Source organism: Eptatretus burgeri, chromosome 10 (genome assembly GCF_056783735.1).
Source record: "Eptatretus burgeri isolate ZD-2024b chromosome 10, Ebu_testis_v1, whole genome shotgun sequence".
NCBI classification, from domain to species: Eukaryota; Metazoa; Chordata; class Myxini; order Myxiniformes; family Myxinidae; genus Eptatretus; species Eptatretus burgeri.
In genome coordinates, this window is record NC_140970.1 from 14,250,272 (window position 1) to 14,268,901 (window position 18,630).

Genomic DNA, 18,630 nt, shown 5'->3' on the forward strand with positions numbered 1-18,630 from the left:
AGTTGTTGCCATATCCTTCAATTTTTGTTTTGCTATTTTTATCCTTTGTCTCCACTATTCACTCTCCATAATCATCTTTCAATCTCCTTTCATAATTCCCACCCCCCCCCCCACCTCCTGCCAAAGCCTTGATCTGTAAATTAATTTCTTCCCATTCTACCCTTCCCCACCTTTCTTATTTTTCCATAGCCTTTCCACTAATCCTCTTCCTCAACACATCCGCTCCCTAACCACGGCCTGGTATCGAGCGCAAGAGGGCGAAGAGTCGATCCATCTTCCCTGCCTTTCGGACCATTCTCTATTCCCCTCACTCGCTTAAACGCCGTCTATTTGCAGCCACCTTGCGTCTAAACCAGACACTGCAAACAAGAGAGAGAGAGAGAGTGCGAGAGAGGGCGAGAGAGGGTGAGGGAGAGGGAGAAGGAGGGAGAGTGAGAGGAAGATCGTGAGGGAGATTAGAGAGGGAGACAGAGACAAAGAGAGACAGACATACAGACAGAGGGAAAGAGAGAGAGAGGAAGATAGAGAGAGAACGGTTCAGCAAGCCAGCGTGCCACAGCCTGTGCCTCGAATGAAACGCATTCTCCTGTTCACGGACCTCTCCAACATTGCGAATTTGGTTTTCTCTTTATCCTCGGACCCCTGTTCCTACTTGAGCCACTTTTCTGCCTTAAATGACAGAAACCCTCAAGGTGTCTGCAAAATTGTGCTTGTTCAAGCGTACGGTCCATGCGGACTCAGTGGGGATCCAGCGCGCTCCACACCGCGACATTGCGCCGCTTGATGGTATCAAAGTGAGCAGGAAAGCTCTTCCCGCTGACTTTGATTTCGATTTCCTTTGCTTTCTTTTATGGTTGTCTCTTTTCTTTTTGTCACCAAAGCTGTTGCCCAATCCATCACAGTGGTTCAATTGCTCTAACTACTATAGTTTGCAATAACCACTCCAAGACATAGGGATATCTGGATTCCGTGATTGGACGGCTTCGAGAACCAGGGGACGTGTGGAACGCTTGGTTTGCCTCTTCTCCAGCCTTCAGGGATCTATTTGACCGTCACTGTAAGTTTCCCGCCTTTTCTCTCTCACCTTGACAGGTGATCCGCGTGCGCCGGGCTCTTACTTTACCTTTATTTGTGCCATGTCGATGTATCCACACATGTGAATTTGAACGTGTCTTGTTCTTAGAGATTCACCAAACCATCATTCTCATTAGAGCTCCATCAGTGTAAATAGGCTCGATGGACGCGTGTTTCGACCGCTTTCACTCAGGAGGACAAACACATCGGCTCGTACTGCTCAGCCGATACAGAGAGAACTGTGAGATCCTACAGATTGAAACCTCAACACCCAAATTAATTGCACTTGATGTTAAATCTGCAACAAAACGCAATGGTGTTAAAGAGCCGTTTGGGGGAACGGAATATGACAGATATAGAGGACATGGTGATGTATAAACACTTGCTTATTGCCCGTTTCTCAAGCAGTGGAAAACTGTGCTGATATTTTCTGAGCAGGCTTATAAAGAGAAAAAAAAAAGAGTCCAATTTACCGTTTGAACTTCACAAAATCCAGAGGACGCAGTGTAATCTGACTTTCGAGATAGAAGATTAGACACACAGACTTCCTTTTGAGGATTTGCATGCTGGGTGCGCATTCAGAATGTCAATCGCCTTGCACTCCTCAACGAAGTCTTCAAACTGTTGGGGAAGTTTACGTTAAACTCACAGTTGCACCAACATGCCACCCTTACCACCACGCCAACAACAGCCTTGTTTCCGTTTGTGTCTCTGAACTGGCCGCGCAGGAGTATAACACCCTGGGGAGCGCACTGAGCACAGCAACCTGCGTTTCAGCTCTGGAGATGCAGTGTGGTGAACGGCGACTCTTCGGGCTCCCCTCACCATAATGCGGGTCCCTTTGCCTCTCCTTCTGCTGCTCCTATTCCAGTCTCCCCACCGTTGGTCAACAAGGATATTTGTATCTGCAGACTCCATCATCCATATTGGTGAGGGAAGGAAATGAAAGGATGAGTGGAAGACTTATTTTATTTTATTTTATTTTTGATTTTTTTTTTTTGGGCGGGGGGTGTTGGGGTTGGGGCTACATGCAGTATCGATTGGTGTTTATGATCTGTCTTGTAATTTTTCCTCTCTGTATCCAGTTGTACTCTCAGTATCATGAGAAATATTTGAGGTTTCGCATGATGCATGATATGGTGAGAATTTTTTTAGATGTAAAGATTGGATTGTGTGGAACGAACAGCTGATTGTACCCTTGGAATGAGTCAAGACTGGTGTTTGCACCATTTTGTTCATAGCCACGCACCAAATAGCCAGCCATGTGAATATCTGCTGATATTGCCACATGACCTAGCAGGTTTTATTCATTAGCACCAAGTGCTGAAACATTTTCCCATCATTGAGATGTCACCCTTTGACAAGAAGCAAACTTATCACTACACGTGCAGCCCGTTCTGGGTCGCGTCCATATTCGTAAGGCACGAACACACACACACACACACACACACACACACACACACACACACACACACACACACACACACACACACACACACACACACACACACAAGCAGAACTTTCTTCTCTCTGCCACACCTCGTGATGTATTTGATTTGAATTCTTAAAACAGTGTAATTGCAACATGTCTACCCAGTAAAACACATGTTGATGTTATCTTAACCTCCCTTTCCTCTCTCTTCTGATTTTACAATGCTCTTCTCCATATTCTTAATCTTCCTTCTCATAATGTTCTTCTTCGTTCTCCTCCCTTACTCTTAGTCTTCTTTTATTTTCTTCTTCTTCTTCAGCTCACAAACTCAGCGGAGAGTAGGGGAGGTGGGTTGGTTGGGAAAGGTGTTCGCCCACAGTCTTCAGTCACCTGAGAATTAAATATCAGTCATGTGGGTTGGCAGGAGAGCTTTCAGGTGTGCGCACTCACCGCTGAGCTGTCCAGCCTGCGCTTGAATCTTCACGAAGTGATAAACAATCATCTGGGTGTTTTGCAAGCAGGTTCATTCATTAATATGTGTCGTCCCAAAATCCCATGTTGTCCTTCATGGAAAGGAGGCGAACTGAGGCCGACACCCTGGCCAGATTTTGAAGTCCTGCACATATCCTGTGTCAGAGTGGTGACCTGTTCAAAATTGTAACCCCCTAGCCAATGAAACTGACTCGGCAGCCTTACGGCGTGAAGAGGATAAACAAACAATAATGGGAGTTGGAGGAGTATGGTCGTGTTATACAGACAACTCTCTGTTTGAGAACGTCCGATACAAAGAACATCATTTTTGTCCACGTGACTGGCTGATTGATGTCCATTTTGATTTACTTAGGTGGCTTTGTGCTGTTTAATGTCCATATGTGTGCATTATCGTGCTGTACTTACTTTATATTTACTTTAATAATAACTTTACCTCACACTTTATCGATTTTAATTCTCCTAAATGACTCTTTACATTGTTTTACCCATTGATATGGTGTTATATATGTTGGTTTCAATCAAATTATAGTGTGTTCCGGTTTCAGAATAATTTCGCTTTGAGAACAGGGGTCAAGAAACAAAACTCGTTCTCAATCCGGGAGTTATCTGTATATATCCCATTATCTTGACCAAATCTTATATATATATATATATATATATATATATATATATATATATATATATATATATATATATATATAAACACGTAGTTGTATTTTCTGTCTGTCTGTCCATTGATAGAATCGGCCCCACCAGTAATAATCCTGTCGTATTGCATACCATTGGAATCATCTTTGTAAATGGGGATGCAAGAAAACATTTTCAAACCTTCAGGGTAGGGGGTTCAGGGTGGGGGGAAAACCCCAATTCTCTCTATGCAAATGTGTAACGTTTAGCTCCACCTGGTGGTAGGCAATATCACAAATCATCTTATCGATATCACCAAGCTCACAATTCTGGTATCCAAGAACCAGTCTCGAAATGTTGTCTATCCAGAGGCACTGCAGTCATCATTATTGTGTAGTATGTATTGTCTTACTGTGTCGTATTATTCCTTGTTTTTTTCATATTAAACACTGCACATATTGTATTAATCATTACATTATTATTATAGTCTTGCCTGCTGAATTATATGTGATGATACATAGTGCTTAATACATTGTAGTAATACATGGAATTATACATAGTACTTGGCTCTCTTTTTATAAACTCTAAATTCCTTCCACACAAGGTGCTGGTATCTCCGCTAGCTCTTGGGCTGCTTGCTAACGGAACATTCCCCGGATCTATTCCTACAATTTGCTCTCAGCTCATAAGCTGACCGAATACCTTGAGCCTCCAATAGAATATTGAAATAACGGTTTTTTTATTTTTATTTTTAGAAATGGATGATAAATTATTCCCAAGTTGCCACGTCAAAGCATCGATCATTCTCCATAATGAATCTCACACATGCAATGTGAATTACATTATTGAATGCTGCAATCCTCCTTTAACAGAAACGTCTTTTATTCCTCCACCTCTGCTATTTTTTATTATCGCTTTATTTACTTTATTTACCTTTACTCATCATTGCAAAACAAATCACTAATTTTCTGCTCTGACATTTCACCCTCTAAAACATTTCATTTAAGTTTTGCTGCCAATTTGAATGATCCGCATTGTAACTTTGCATCTGTGACATTGAAATTCACCTGGCAAACTCTGTATCGGTGATGCGTGCCGACAGAAGCATACTCGTCAGCCTAAGAGCATGAGATATATAGTTTACTGTGGGTTTATCTTCGGAAAAGAAAACAACAGAACGATATTTTGACTGAATCCAAAGCAGTTCTTTGATTCAATAGCTTTGAAATAAACCAGTGTCGTTTGTGCATTCAAATATTCACAGCTGAATGAATCAAAGAAATAATTATAATCAAATGTTTGGACCCTGAATGACTAAATGGTAGAACGATGGAATTTTGGAATGGTGGAGAAGTGGAACGTTAGAATGGTAAAACTGAGAACACAATACGAAGAATTGGCTGAAGAGTCAATATACGTAAAATGCAATCAATTTGAAAAATGAAAAAAGAGCAATCAAGGAGAAATTAAACATGGTTAATGCAAGAAAATTACAATCAAAGTGAAACACAATTTTCTTTAAAATGTGCTGAGATGTATTTTTACCCTCGCTGAAGGAGAGGGTATTGCATTTAGGTCCGTTTGTTTGTTTGTTTGGTTGTCCACACATAACTTTCGTATTTTTCTCCACAACCACTTGTCGGATTGAGACAAATTTTTCACCATTTGTGCGACAACTCATATAGAATGTTGTAATGATAACTATGACATCATAGGACATGTTGTGTGGCAGCCATATTGGAAAAACGGGAAAAATTTGGGCCTCTGTATCTCTGAAGCTGCACAAAGGAAAAAATTTAAACTTGGCAAAGAGGAAGTACTTCTCATGCGGAATGAGTGTGATTTTTTTTATGACATCATAGGTGCCTTCATTATGATGGCATAATTACATATGTAGAACGCTACGTCCAATTAATTTGAAAAAATTTTTAGGGTCATCTTGGAATAAAAAGGTCCACAATTTTTTTTTGATGATGTCATCAGTCACGTGATTTGCAGCCAATTTTTTTTGTTTTAATTTTAAAAACCTTCAAAATTTTTCTTTGAGTGGCTCAGGCTCCGTCATCCTGAGCGAGTGGTTCATGCTCCATCAACCTGAGAGTGTGGTTCGTGCTCTGTCATTCTGAGAGAGTTGTTGCAAAATAACACCCGATTTATGAGACATTTGCCGTATTAACATATTTTCGAAATTAGTGTGCCAAATTTTTTTCAACCTGTCACACACAGCTGTTTATACAGATTAATGTTTGCGAGCATATCCCTGAAACGTCTATATAATTGCAACTTTGTTTTTTGGTGAAAGCTACTCATGGTTTTTGGGTTGTATACAATATGTCGGTTGTATCCAGTAGTCGGTAATCACACCGACTCCAACCTGCCCTTTCCTGAAAAATTTGCCGATATCTGCCAGGCATTAATGTGTGTGTATTTATATGAGTGTGTTTTGCTCATACAGCATAACATATTCTCTCTGCTGACTCCACTACTCCCACCCCTTTCTTTATTTGTCCCATCCTTGCTCTACCGACTCCCAATACAATGCAGCACCCTCCTCCCACACCTCTCTCACTCTCCCTCCTCGCTGTCTCTCTATGTCTCTGTGTCTCTTTCTCTCTGTCTCTTCCTCTCTGTGTCTCTTTCTCTCTGTCTCTCTCTCTGGACATATCCAGGCAGTGGTTATGTCTGGACGGTGTTTGTCTCCGGAAGCGTCTGTATGGTGTTTGTCTCCGGATGTGTCCAGATGGGTGTTCGTCTCCGGACATGTACAGGAGTTAGTCTGTGGATGTGTGCGGACGAGGAGGTTGTCTCCAGACAGCTTGGCTCTGGATGCATCTAGGCAGTGTTTGTCTCCAGATATACCTGGGCGGTATTTGTCTCTGGGTGGTATTTATCGTATCGTTGGTAGAAAATGGATTTCAGAAATTATTTTGTTTCCATCTTCACTGTTATTGTATGCAGAAGCATTTTGATGAGACAGTATGAATTGTAATTAAGTTCCACCACCTGTCTGCCTTCCTTTCCTTTCACCTCTCGCTGCTTTCTCTTCCCCCACCCCCCTCATTTTCCCTCCCTCCTCACTCCCCCACCCCTCCTCACTTTGCCTCCTTCCTTGCTCCGCCTCCCTCCTCTCTATTTTCCCATCTAATTCCTCACTCTCTCACCACCCCTCTCCCTCTCCCTCTCCCCCTCTTTTACCCCCCCACCACTCAGTATTCCCGTCAGCGAAGCTCCGGGTGGTATTTGCTAGTATATAATATACTAGCAAGTTACCCATCATTGACGGGTTCATTGACGTCTCACCTCAAATGAGTGTAAATTAGTAGAAACAGGAATTCATTATTTAGGTGTATGTGTATATGTGTGGATATATGGATATATATATATATATATATATATATATATATATATATATATATATATATATATATATATATATATATATATATATATATATATATATATATATATACACAAGCTGAAGTACCCGGTAATACCCAGGAAATTTGCCCTATTTTCCTCACGCTAGTTAGACTGAGGCATTAGTTGTATGGAGAAAATTAGGAAGGCTTATTTTATTCCTCAGATTTATGGAAGGAAGGCTTTATGCTGCCGTAATCCTAAGAGATGTCATAGTTGAAGGCGGCCTTGAGCCAGTCAATGTTTCTAGCAGCAGTGGCAACTGTCCTTGATGTCCTGCCAAAACCAGGACCTAGAAAGCTGGAACGTGAGTTTTGTGCTTCTCTCGCCCGTCGGTTTGACTCTCTCTCTCTCTCTCTCTCTCTCTCTCTCTCTCTCTCTCTCTCTCTCTCTCTCTCTCTCTCTCTCTCTCTCTCTCTCTCTCTCTCTCTCTCTCTCTCTCTCTCTCTCTCTCTCTCTCTCTCTCTCTCTCTCTCTCTCTCTCTCTCTCTCTCTCTCTCTCTCTCTCTCTCTCTCTCTCTCAATTAATTTACAACTAGAACGGGCACTCAGTAGAGCGCATACCTTCGCCAACGCTACATTTCCCCCCACCCCACCCCCAGAAACCGTTGATTGTGAGGGTATTTAATCCCATACCACATCTGCCATCTCATATGTGTTATGATGGCTTAAAAACATTAAATTTTCTGTGTAATATCGTATATCACAAGATTGGGCATTGAATTCACAACATTTTGGCATTGGTTGCATGCAAATTGGATAAAAATCGACCGCACTATGGCAAAATGACGATTTTGACCTTTTCATGACCTCGACCTTGACCTTTGTACTCTTAATTTTGTAATTGGTATTAGAGTATGGGGAACAGAACAGTCAACATTTTGGTGTTGGTTTCATGCAAATCGGATAAGAATTGACCGTGTTATGACTAAAACCGCACATTTTGCAATGTCGTGACCCCCCCCGACCTTTGACTCTCAACCGCTAAGGGTTATTAGGTCATTGTGTCATGTCACATATCACAAGATTTGGCATTGAATTCTGAACATTTTGGCATTAGTTGCATGCAAATTGGATACAAATTGACCGCGCTATGGTAAAAAGACGATTTTGACCTTTTCGTGACCTTGACCTTGACCTTTGACCCGATCGCTCCCAAAATATAATCAAATGGTCCTCGGATAATAACCAATCATCCCACCAAATTTGCTGCGATTCAGTTCAATACTTTTGGAGTTATACGAATAACAAACAAACAAACAAACACACATATTCACAAATAAATAAATACACAGCGATCAAAACATAACCTTCGCAACAAAGTTTGCGAACGTAATTAACAAATACAGTATATAGAGATCTACCCTCGCGAAGATAGTGACAGGTGGCGGCTCGTGTGTTTAATAGTTATGAATTGTGAGAAAATGACTGTTTAAAACCCCCTATTTAGGTGCATCGTGGTAAAAAATATGTGATCCAATAAGTTTTGTGACAATTAACATTGGGAGCTCAGAGGAGTTGCATCACAAACAAATCAACAAACAAACATTTTGCTTTGTTATATGCAGTAGAGATATGTAGACTGTATATATATATATATATATATATATATATATATATATATATATATATATATATATATATATATATATATATATATATATATATATATATATATATATATAATTTTCTGTCTAAATGTATGCACAATGTGTTTAAATAAAATGTATACAGATTTTAATATTCCATAAATAAAATTAAATAGCAGAAGGAGATGCGATGTTGAAAGGAACAAAGGAGTTGAGGTGTGCAGTCGTACCAGATTTGTGGAGCTTAACATTGAGTGGGTAACAAGAAGAAAAGTCGACATCCTACAGTTGCAGCGGAAGGTCAGTGGGTGGATAGAGCACATGGACCTAGACCAAAGAAGTGGTGAAAGAACAGAAAGGTGACAGACCTCCCAGCGATTTGAGAGGAACAGATTTTCTGCTTTGGCCTCATCATCGGAGATTCCAATCGTGTTGAGAGTTTTTCATCATCGCATAGAATCCAGGAGAGGCAGATGTGATGCTGAAGCACTATCTCTTTGTGGAGAGCAGGACTCCATTGAGCTATGGACTCGGGCCTTGTTGGTTGTGAGTAGTTTTGGTTCTGCAATAAATGAATTACATACTGTACGAAGCCCAGACAGTCAGGCTTTGGAGGTCAACTTTGCTGCATGGTCAACACAGGGGACAAAGGACAGAGCACAGACAAAAATATGGTCAGTTTTATTAACCCTTTGAACCCTAGTGGCCGTTTTCCCAGCCACTATTCAAACCTCCACATATCCAAGCGGACAGATTTTTCTCCAGGGAGCCCAGGGTGGGGGAGCCAAAAGTCCAAGGAGCTCAGGGTTCAAAAGGTTGAGGAAAAACATCATCGCAATTAAGTCAACATTCTCCATTGTAATGGTTTAATTTGAAAAATACAATTTCTCAACCGTCATTAATCTGAACATAATGCTACTTTCTTCCATGGAAGTTAAAGCAACAGTTCAGAAGCATGGAGTAGGAGGTAACATCATCAATGACATCATCAGAGAACCACAAATAAAAGGTACAGCTGTGCAGAAAAGGCAGTGTTTTATCAAGCAAAACACCCTGAATACAAACAGAACGTGCAATGCTCAGAAATGACGAGATTCAGAGGAAAAACTACAGGTGTTGACAAAATTATCTCTGGAGGGTTTTAGACTCACACTGCACCTGCAATGCATGTTTTTTATAATATGTTTATTAAATTGGGAAGTTAGTTTTCTTCACCACATGACAACTTACCACACTCAGTCCCCTCAGACTCTGGGAGGTCGGCAGTTTGAACCCCCTGCCGAGTCATACCAAAGACTTAAAATGAGCCCAGATGAAAATACATAGTATGTGCTGCTTCCTCGATTGATGCTCAGGATTTACAAAGGATAGCGCACGGGCAAACTACCACAGGCAACCACTGTGCTGGCTTGATGGGCCTGATGGTCTCCTGAGTTGGGGTTTCTTTGAAGGGAACTCAACATATTGTGCAAATGTGCACTTACCTTTGAGTTGTCTTTCCAGAGTTTGGTTCCAGACCCATCATAAACTATTAGATTGCTGCTTCGCAGGCATATCGTTGCATCACAAATGCGCAATCAATCATGTGGTTACCAAGCTGGGTGTCCCATCTGCAAGCATTAATTGGTGATCTCATGGTGACTTTCAACGAAAAGTAGAAGAGGTTTGGCTGGCCCCCAAGCTAAATTTCAAATTCCTGCCATAAACTGCTGGGAGCAAGTGGTTTGGCCTTGGATTTTCCTTCACACCAGATTGCACTGCTTGCCATGTCAAAGTGTGGTTGCTTTGTGAGCTGTTGCTTCTACAATGTTAATAAATCCATGCCACCATGTACAGTATTTGCATGTCATAAGTGAATGGTCCTCTTCAGCTATGAGGGACAACCATTCCACAGAAGAGCATTTTCATTATACTGTGTAGTGTGTGTACTATATGCAAACTTAGAGGGATAATATTATATATCTGGATACTTAACGCCTGTAACATTGATTAAGGCTAATGGTGGGCTTTGCACAAACATTAATTTAAGAATTTGGATATATAGTGTGATTAGTTCTGTGAAATGGAGTTCATTCCAAAAACAACCCCCAAGGGGAAGGGCATGAGTTCAGAATTTCAAGAATCACTCCTGGACACACGATATAAGCCTCCAGGCATCGCATGTAGAATTAAATCAGGTTAAAATGCAGAGCCTTACAGGATAACACTTCACACTGTTTAAATCCACAAAAAAAACATTGAGGATACCAAGAAGCAGGAAGCAAAGTGAAGCAAGATGCCTCACGTATATCATCCAACACATCAACAGTATCATTATAAAATGGATGAAATCTTAGAAGTGAGAATGCTATGAGATCAGCCTTCAAAGTTTTCCACTGGAAAATCGCATGAGTTCAGAATTTCTAGAATCACACATTGAAGAATATATATATATATATATATATATATATATATATATATATATATATATATATATATATATATATATATATATATATATATATATATATATATATATATATATATTTTCTTCTTCTTCTTTCGGCTGCTCCCGATAGGGGTCGCCACAGCGGATCATCCGTATGATCCGCGTAGTGATTTGGCACATGTTTTACGCCGGATGCCCTTCCTAACGCAACCCTGGTCGCCTCTACGACACAGGGATATGGTACACCTATTTTTACCCGGGGCATACACCGGGCCCAGTACACTGGTACTCACTTTGCCAACCTCGGAAGGATGACAGGCTGAGTCAACCTCCTGGTGTATTAATTCAGTGGCCCAACGGGGCTTGAACTCAGGACCTTTTGGATCCCAAGCCGCTGCCCAAACCACTATGCCAACACCAGGCATATATATATATATATATATATATATATATATATATATATATATATATATATATATATATATATATATATATATATATATATATATATATTGTTGCGGATTTCGCGCCCGCCGGCGTGCGAACGGCCACGTAACTCGAATCGCGGCACGTCGCCCACCGGACGGACAATCCAGTCGTGACCCTCTCGGACTAACGCCGGGAACCAGTCACGGGTGGACCTTTTGGTCTCACCGCGATCGAGCCAATCAGCCCCCGCGTGGGATAGGGTTGCTCGCCAAATTCGACCTACCTAAGTACCCACGCGGAGGGTAGACCGGGCGATCGCACCTCGCCGCAGGTCGACTTCGGACACGGGCCACTTAAGCGACCCATTCCGTACTATCAGAATAACCGAGCGGTGTTATCGTCGACCTCGACGGTTCGATTAATTATCGGGCGTACTCAGCCCACTACCAACCCTTTACGTGAAGCAAGATGAGGGTTCAATGGGGGAAAAGACGAAGCGAAGCGGGAGAACAGTTCAACAATAAAGCACATTTATTCGCGGCACACGGGAAGCACACAAATACAATTCCACCAAATGCACACAAAAAAAGAAAACACAATTCCATTTACACAAAAAGCAAATATAAAAGTGAAAACACAGTGCAGAGCTAATACCGACTACCGAGCACACGGCAACACTTATACAATTCTACTTCACAGACGGCGCCGACAACACATACCCAAAACCAAGGAAAAGAAATACCCTCAAGGATGAGGCGGCCTGAGGCCGAGACCGGGTCGGGCCTACCCGTCTGGTGATGAGACGCGGAGCGGCGATGGCGCCTCACTCCGCGGGCCTCGCGGACAGTGCCTGGCAGGGGGTGGGAACGGGGCCCCCTTGGTCGCACTATCTCAGCGCGGGGGGGGAAACAGGAGGGGTTGCTGATGCTCGGGGTATAGAGGATCTTTATTATCCCTGGTGTGCGTCTCCACCTCGGCCAGGTCGCGCTGCCAGCCTTCCTCGGGCGTGCAGCTCCCGGCACCGTCGCGAGCACCCCCTCGTCTGCCTTCGCCGCTGCTGCCTCTCCGCCTCTGGACTCTCCGACTCTGGACTCCTCTTTGGGCTCTCCTCGTTGGACTCTCCGATCGACTCTCCCCTTCGCGACTCTCTTCAGCTTCTCCAGCTACTGCAGGCTTCGGGCTCCAGACTTCCACACTCGTCCCCTCCGTTCCGACTCCTTCTCGTTGTGGTGACTGACGAACACCGTCCTTTTATCCCCCCGTAGCTTCGCCTTTGACCCCCTCCCTTTGACCTTTCACCTCGCTCCCCATTGGCCCGAGAAAAAGTGGGCGTGAAGGCTTTTGATCCACAAATTTGCATATATCGATCGTTCTGGAGGCGGGGCCAAATCGCCCCTCGCTCACCGATTGGACGGCAAAAAGTGGGCGTGTGTCGTTTTTGATCCGTTTTTGAAGCACAAAATCCGTGATTTTGTACACGCTGTTCGACGCGCGCTCTGCACGAATCCAACACCGGTACCCACAGCGGGGCAAGAACGGTGGCGATGCTACGGTTGTGAGGTGTGACGTGAAGGTCGTGGCGGTTGTGGTGAAGCGGCGTTGTGGTTGGTGGTTGATGTTGTGGTTGTGGTGGTAATCATGGCGGTTGGTCCAAAATAAAGATAGTAAAAGAAAAACGGCTATCCTGAAGAGTCGCAGCACGTATAAATGACATGTATTCCCACTAGACAACGGGTTTGGGCCTAACTACACATGCACTTACCGAGATACCTCACCTAAGGGACCTGAATGGTGGTTTGCGAATCTGGTAACCACAACACTACACCCTCTTCTTATTACCGACTCGTCCCGAGTCGTCAAATTTGCGTGTGCCATCATGTGTAGTTTTCCCCTAGTACATTTTACCTACGGATCCCTGAGTGCGACATTCATGGTATTCGTGTCCCCAAAATAAATAACCTGAGGGCTGCGTAACTACCTAAACAAACTCACTCACACGGACGACTTAAATAAAATTGCCGGCGCTAGACAGACATGCCGGGGGCGCACTCATATTTACAGTACATCTTAACCTTAACTTACAAATTTTACACTAAACCATGGCCCAGGATCATTGAACTCTGCAAAAGAAAAGCAGTTAGCAGGGAGCCAGGCTGCCCACATGTAGTCTCTGGCTCAAAACAATGCAGGTGACAGGGAACGTGGCTGGCTGCTCACACGCAGTCCAAGGCCTTCCCTTTTGAACTGAACTCAGTGAACCACAACGGTGCTTGGGCTGCACAAACGCAGTCTCCGTGCCAGCTCAAGTGGCACACGCAATGAGCACAACGAATGGATGCATGAACGGTTTGAACTGAATGCAGTGAACCACAACGGTGCATGGGCTGCACAAACGCAGTCTCCGTGCCAGCTCAAGTGGCACACGCAATGAGCACAATGAATGGATGCATGGACACAAACACGGTGCACGGGCCGCCACTGCAGGCCCATGTTGTAGCTGCCAACAGGGCAGTTCTCGCAGCTTGCAAACTGTTGCCTTGATCCTGGCGCACATGGAATTGAACAGGGGGGGCAAAGCAAAAATTGAACAGGGCTGGTGAACGTGGGCAGTGGGCATGGCATGGCAAAGGTGATCAGGCAAACACAGCCCGCAGAAGAAGGAGGCCGCTGCAGGCAAACACAGCCGGCAGACGAACTGGCCGGAACAGGCCTCGAAGAAAAACAGCCAGCAGATGAACTGGCCGGCACAGGCCTTGCAGAAAAACAGCCAGCCGGCAGACGATCCAGCCGGCACAGGCCTTGCAGCACAGCAGCTGCAGATGAAGCTGGCCAGCCTTTGCCGTTCAGTGGAGGTTGGTGGAGGGAGTGCGGTGGTGCTGGCCACTTGGAAGGCGGGCTCGGACCTACCTACCTGTCTCCCTCCCACCTATCGCCTTTGCCTGTCACTGTACATACCCACTCCCTTAATTTGTCAAACCCCAATTTAGCCCCAACTTATTTTTTTTTGTTGTTTTTATTTTTACTTCCCCACTATAAATCGTCCCCTAACCCCCTTTATCGTCCTTGTTCGGCTAACCTATTCTGTCACCTAGCCTACTCCCAACCCCTACGTTCCCTTCCCGGAGGGGAACAAGGGAGAGCTAGCGTCCTGTGCCGAGGCCCAACTCAAGCCTCAGAATGGCCTCCCCAGAGTTCGGCGATCTAACCCAAAGTGGGTCCAGCGGCCCACAACGAGAGCGAGGGGATGGATGGTGCGGAGGGGTACATCTCCTATTCTACCCTATCCATTTAACTGCTAAACTACCCCGGGGCTTTCAACAAGCGCCTCTCGCTTAAACTATTGGTTCTAACAACCCAGATTCCCGTCGCCTGTGTTGGTGTCCTCACAATTTCGGGCCTCGCCCCCCAATTTTCTCTCCGTGCCCTCACACGGTCTCCTGGCTGGGACACGTGGCTCCCTTTGGCAGGCACGACCCTCTGCCGATTCTCCCGCTATGGCACCCCCGGGCACTACACTGCCTCCGAGCCTACCAGCTCCCTAACACCGGGGAGTGCCCCCCATGGCACCTCCCCTGAAACGCACACGTGGCAGGCCGGCCTCCCGGGCCCCTTTCCGAGGGTCACCCGTGCCCACAACACTGCCCACGCGGCTAATGGCGCCCCGGGCCCCCGCACCAAGCAGGCGCACCCGTGCCCACTACTCTATCCCGGCCCCCATGGGCCCATGGCCTACCGCGGCCGACTAGCCTGGTGCCCGGGGTACCCACTCAGCGATACTCACCTTTCGCAGCCATGCTCCCAAGCCCGTCAACAGGGCTCCTGCACCCTCCAAATGGGTTTCGAGCCTACTTTCCCACCAACAACAAAACGACCTCCATTTTTCAATTTGACTAACCCAGCTAACTCACTCTACACTGACCCCGGGGTCCCTTGGGCGGGGGTCACTCCTTCCCCCAATCACTCATCGCACCATGCATTCCCCATTCACTCCACACACACAGACCCGCTGGCCTCACTCACTCACCAAGCACATGCTTCCACTTCACTCACCAACTCTCTTCAACACACACACTGAACTCTGCCATCCTTCTAACTACATCCCTAACTAACTCGTGCTCCCACGTCGTCCCTTAAACTACAGCACGTTCCATTTAACTCTACGTAGCTAAACTACGTCCCCACTACACATCCAAAGTCTGTCTCTGTCTCCAAAATAAATCATTTTATTTCCCAACCTAAAGCTCACTAAATCCCTCTACCTAATCCATTCCACGGACTCCATGAGGACTTACCCCTGCCCCATGAAGTCGGTCTAACTAAGCTAACCCTTCCCCCTAACTAGTTTCCATCCTGTGCCCAGGGTCAAGGGGGTCTTCCACCCCTTGCCCAGGAATCCTGTACACCCGAAAGTGAGGCTTGCTCTTTCCTTTTTTTTCCCATGCGCAGCACCTGCGCGGCAACTCAGAGCTCGCGCACTTTGCACCTGCCCGTGACGTCATGCAGCTGCACGTGTTCCCGTCCCTCCTTGGACGGGACCATCCGGCAGAGATACCCCTCCTGCCGGATTCCAACCACACGTGCAGCCATGACGTCACCGTGCGCAAAAAAACACAAGCCCCACATCTCGAGGGCTTCCCCACGCGAACACATGTGCTTTGCCCGTTGGAGCTTAACACACACGATCGCGTGGAGAACCCGTCCGGTCCAAATCCATTTACCTGCCTAAACTTTGTCCGTCCGCGGGATCGGCAAATCCACCGCTGGCGTTTCCGGACCGGGACTTCACTCTCGCAAGCGAGCACGTGGTGGTCTCGTGCGTTGCACAGCACGAACCTCGTGCTCGCGGCTGGGTGAACCCGGCACGGTCCCCGAAACAACTACAGCCGCTACTCGGCTTTCTCTCCTCTGTCGCCGTCGTCGCCATTCGACCCACGCACACCTGCGTGTTACGACGCACACAGTCCACTCCATCACATTCACACGGGGAGACGCGGCTGCGTGCTCCCGCATGCCAACCGACATCTCCCTCTCATACCGCTCTCTCACACACACGGTCTCCCTGGCACACGGCCGTTCACTCACGCGTGCCTCACTCGCACACGTGGCTCCACGCACTCGCGGCCTTTCACTCACTCGTGGTGCCTCACTCATACACACGGCGACACTCAAACACGCGGTCTCTTCCACACACCGTGCCCCACTCATACACGCGGGGGCACTCAACCGCGGTGCCTCATCCACACACGCGGGGGCACTCAACGGCGGTGTCTCATCCATACACCGTGTGCTGGGAAGCACGTACACCGGCACAATCGCCACCACACCACTCACACGTGGTGCCTCACTCATACTGGCCGTTTCACTCACACACACGGCCTCACTCACACACGGTGCCTCACCCACGCACGGCGTGCTGGGAAGCACGTACTCTGGCTCCATCGCCACCACACCACTCACACACGGGGTCGCTTCCACACACGGGGACGCACTCACACCTTGCACCACACACACAGGGACAACCACACTGGGGATTTGTGTCCCCACAAGGGTCTCCGGGGCCTCTATACCCCCCAAGCTCGGCGTGCACCCGTTCACAGCACTCCTCCTCTCAACCTCGCAAAGCACGACCGAACTCACCTGGTCGTGACTTGCCTCAAGGGGGCATACTCCCTCCCCTCGTTCCTGGAGGAGGCCATCCAGGTGCTCGCACTGGGTCTCCACCAAGTCCGCCAGCTCACCCCCATTATCCTCCACTACCTCTGTGTGTGTGTGTGTGCGTCACTTACCCCGTCTTCCTCGTGTAGTCTTTCCTCTATCTTTTCTATCTCCCGTGTCTCTCCCAACTCTTCACCCTTTACCTCCCTTGTCTCAACTATTATTTCCTTTGTCACGGCCTTCATGCCCGCCTGCAGGCATCGGCCCATATTCTGCGTCTCACCCCGGAACTTTTTCATTTCTTCCTTCATGTTTGCTTCCATTCCGTTTATTTGCTTGTTCATTTCGTTTTTCATTTCATTTGTATTTGTGTCCATCTTTTCGTTCATGTGTTGTGTATTCGCATCCATCGTCGTTTTCACTTCATTCATTTGCTTGTTCATGTCTTTCATTTCATTTGTGTATGTATCCATCTTTTCGTTCATTTGCTTGATCATGTTCGCTGTCATTTCCGCATACATTTTTGCAAGCATGGTGAATAGCTGGGCCATGTCGGGTGCGCTTGGGTGAGCCGTTTCGGCAGGGGTTGGGGAAGGGTTTTGGTGGAGAGGGGGGGGGGAGGTGTCATACACCGCGGCCGCTGCCGCACCCACCTCGGGCCCTGGGTTCAGTTGGGGAGTCCGTGTTCCTGCACAATCAAGATTTCCTGCTACGGGATTCCATCCTGGACCATGGACTAGACATTATTACACATATACAATTCTAATACCCCCGGCTCCCGCTCGCCTTGAGACGCCATCTTGCTTCTCGTGAAGGGTTAATTTGCTCGCTCGTAATTTGGAGGGAATCGGGGTCGCTTCTCTCACCCCTGGACCGATTCCCGTGAATTTCGCTGGAGACAGGAGAGCCTGTTGTCCCGCTCTCCAATACCAGTGCCGCGAGGAGGGCGATGAATTTGTATCGCACGACCTGACACCAGTGTTGCGGTATTCGCGCCCGCCGGCGTGCTGACGGCCACGTAACTCGAATCGCGGCACGTCGCCCACCGGACGGACAATCCAGTCGTGACCCTCTCGGACTAACGCCGGGAACCAGTCACGGGTGGACCTTTCGGTCTCACCGCGATCGAGCCAATCAGCCCCCGCGTGGGATAGGGTTGCTCGCCAAATTCGACCTACCTAAGTACCCACGCGGAGGGTAGACCGGGCGATCGCACCTCGCCGCAGGTCGACTTCGGACACGGGCCACTTAAGCGACCCGTTCCGTACTATCAGAATAACCGAGCGGTGTTATCGTCGACCTCGACGGTTCGATTAATTATCGGGCGTACTCAGCCCACTACCAACCCTTTACGTGAAGCAAGATGAGGGTTCAATGGGGGAAAAGACGAAGCGAAGCGGGAGAACAGTTCAACAATAAAGCACATTTATTCGCGGCACACGGGAAGCACACAAATACAATTCCACCAAATGCACACAAAAAAAAAA

At 46.5% G+C, this 18,630-nt stretch overlaps 1 protein-coding gene across 1 annotated transcript in view; it reads left to right on the forward strand.

Annotated features, from left to right (window-relative positions):
- Positions 1-280: 280 nt before the first annotated feature.
- Positions 281-18,630, forward strand: part of LOC147017967 (glutamate receptor ionotropic, delta-1-like) — a 639,638-nt gene continuing 621,288 nt past the window's right edge. The window contains exons 1-2 of the mRNA XM_085897103.1: positions 281-1,057; positions 1,803-2,003. Of these exons, the coding sequence (XP_085753229.1) occupies positions 1,904-2,003 (100 nt within the window). The 5' untranslated portion in view covers positions 281-1,057; positions 1,803-1,903. The remainder of the gene's footprint in view (positions 1,058-1,802; positions 2,004-18,630) is intronic.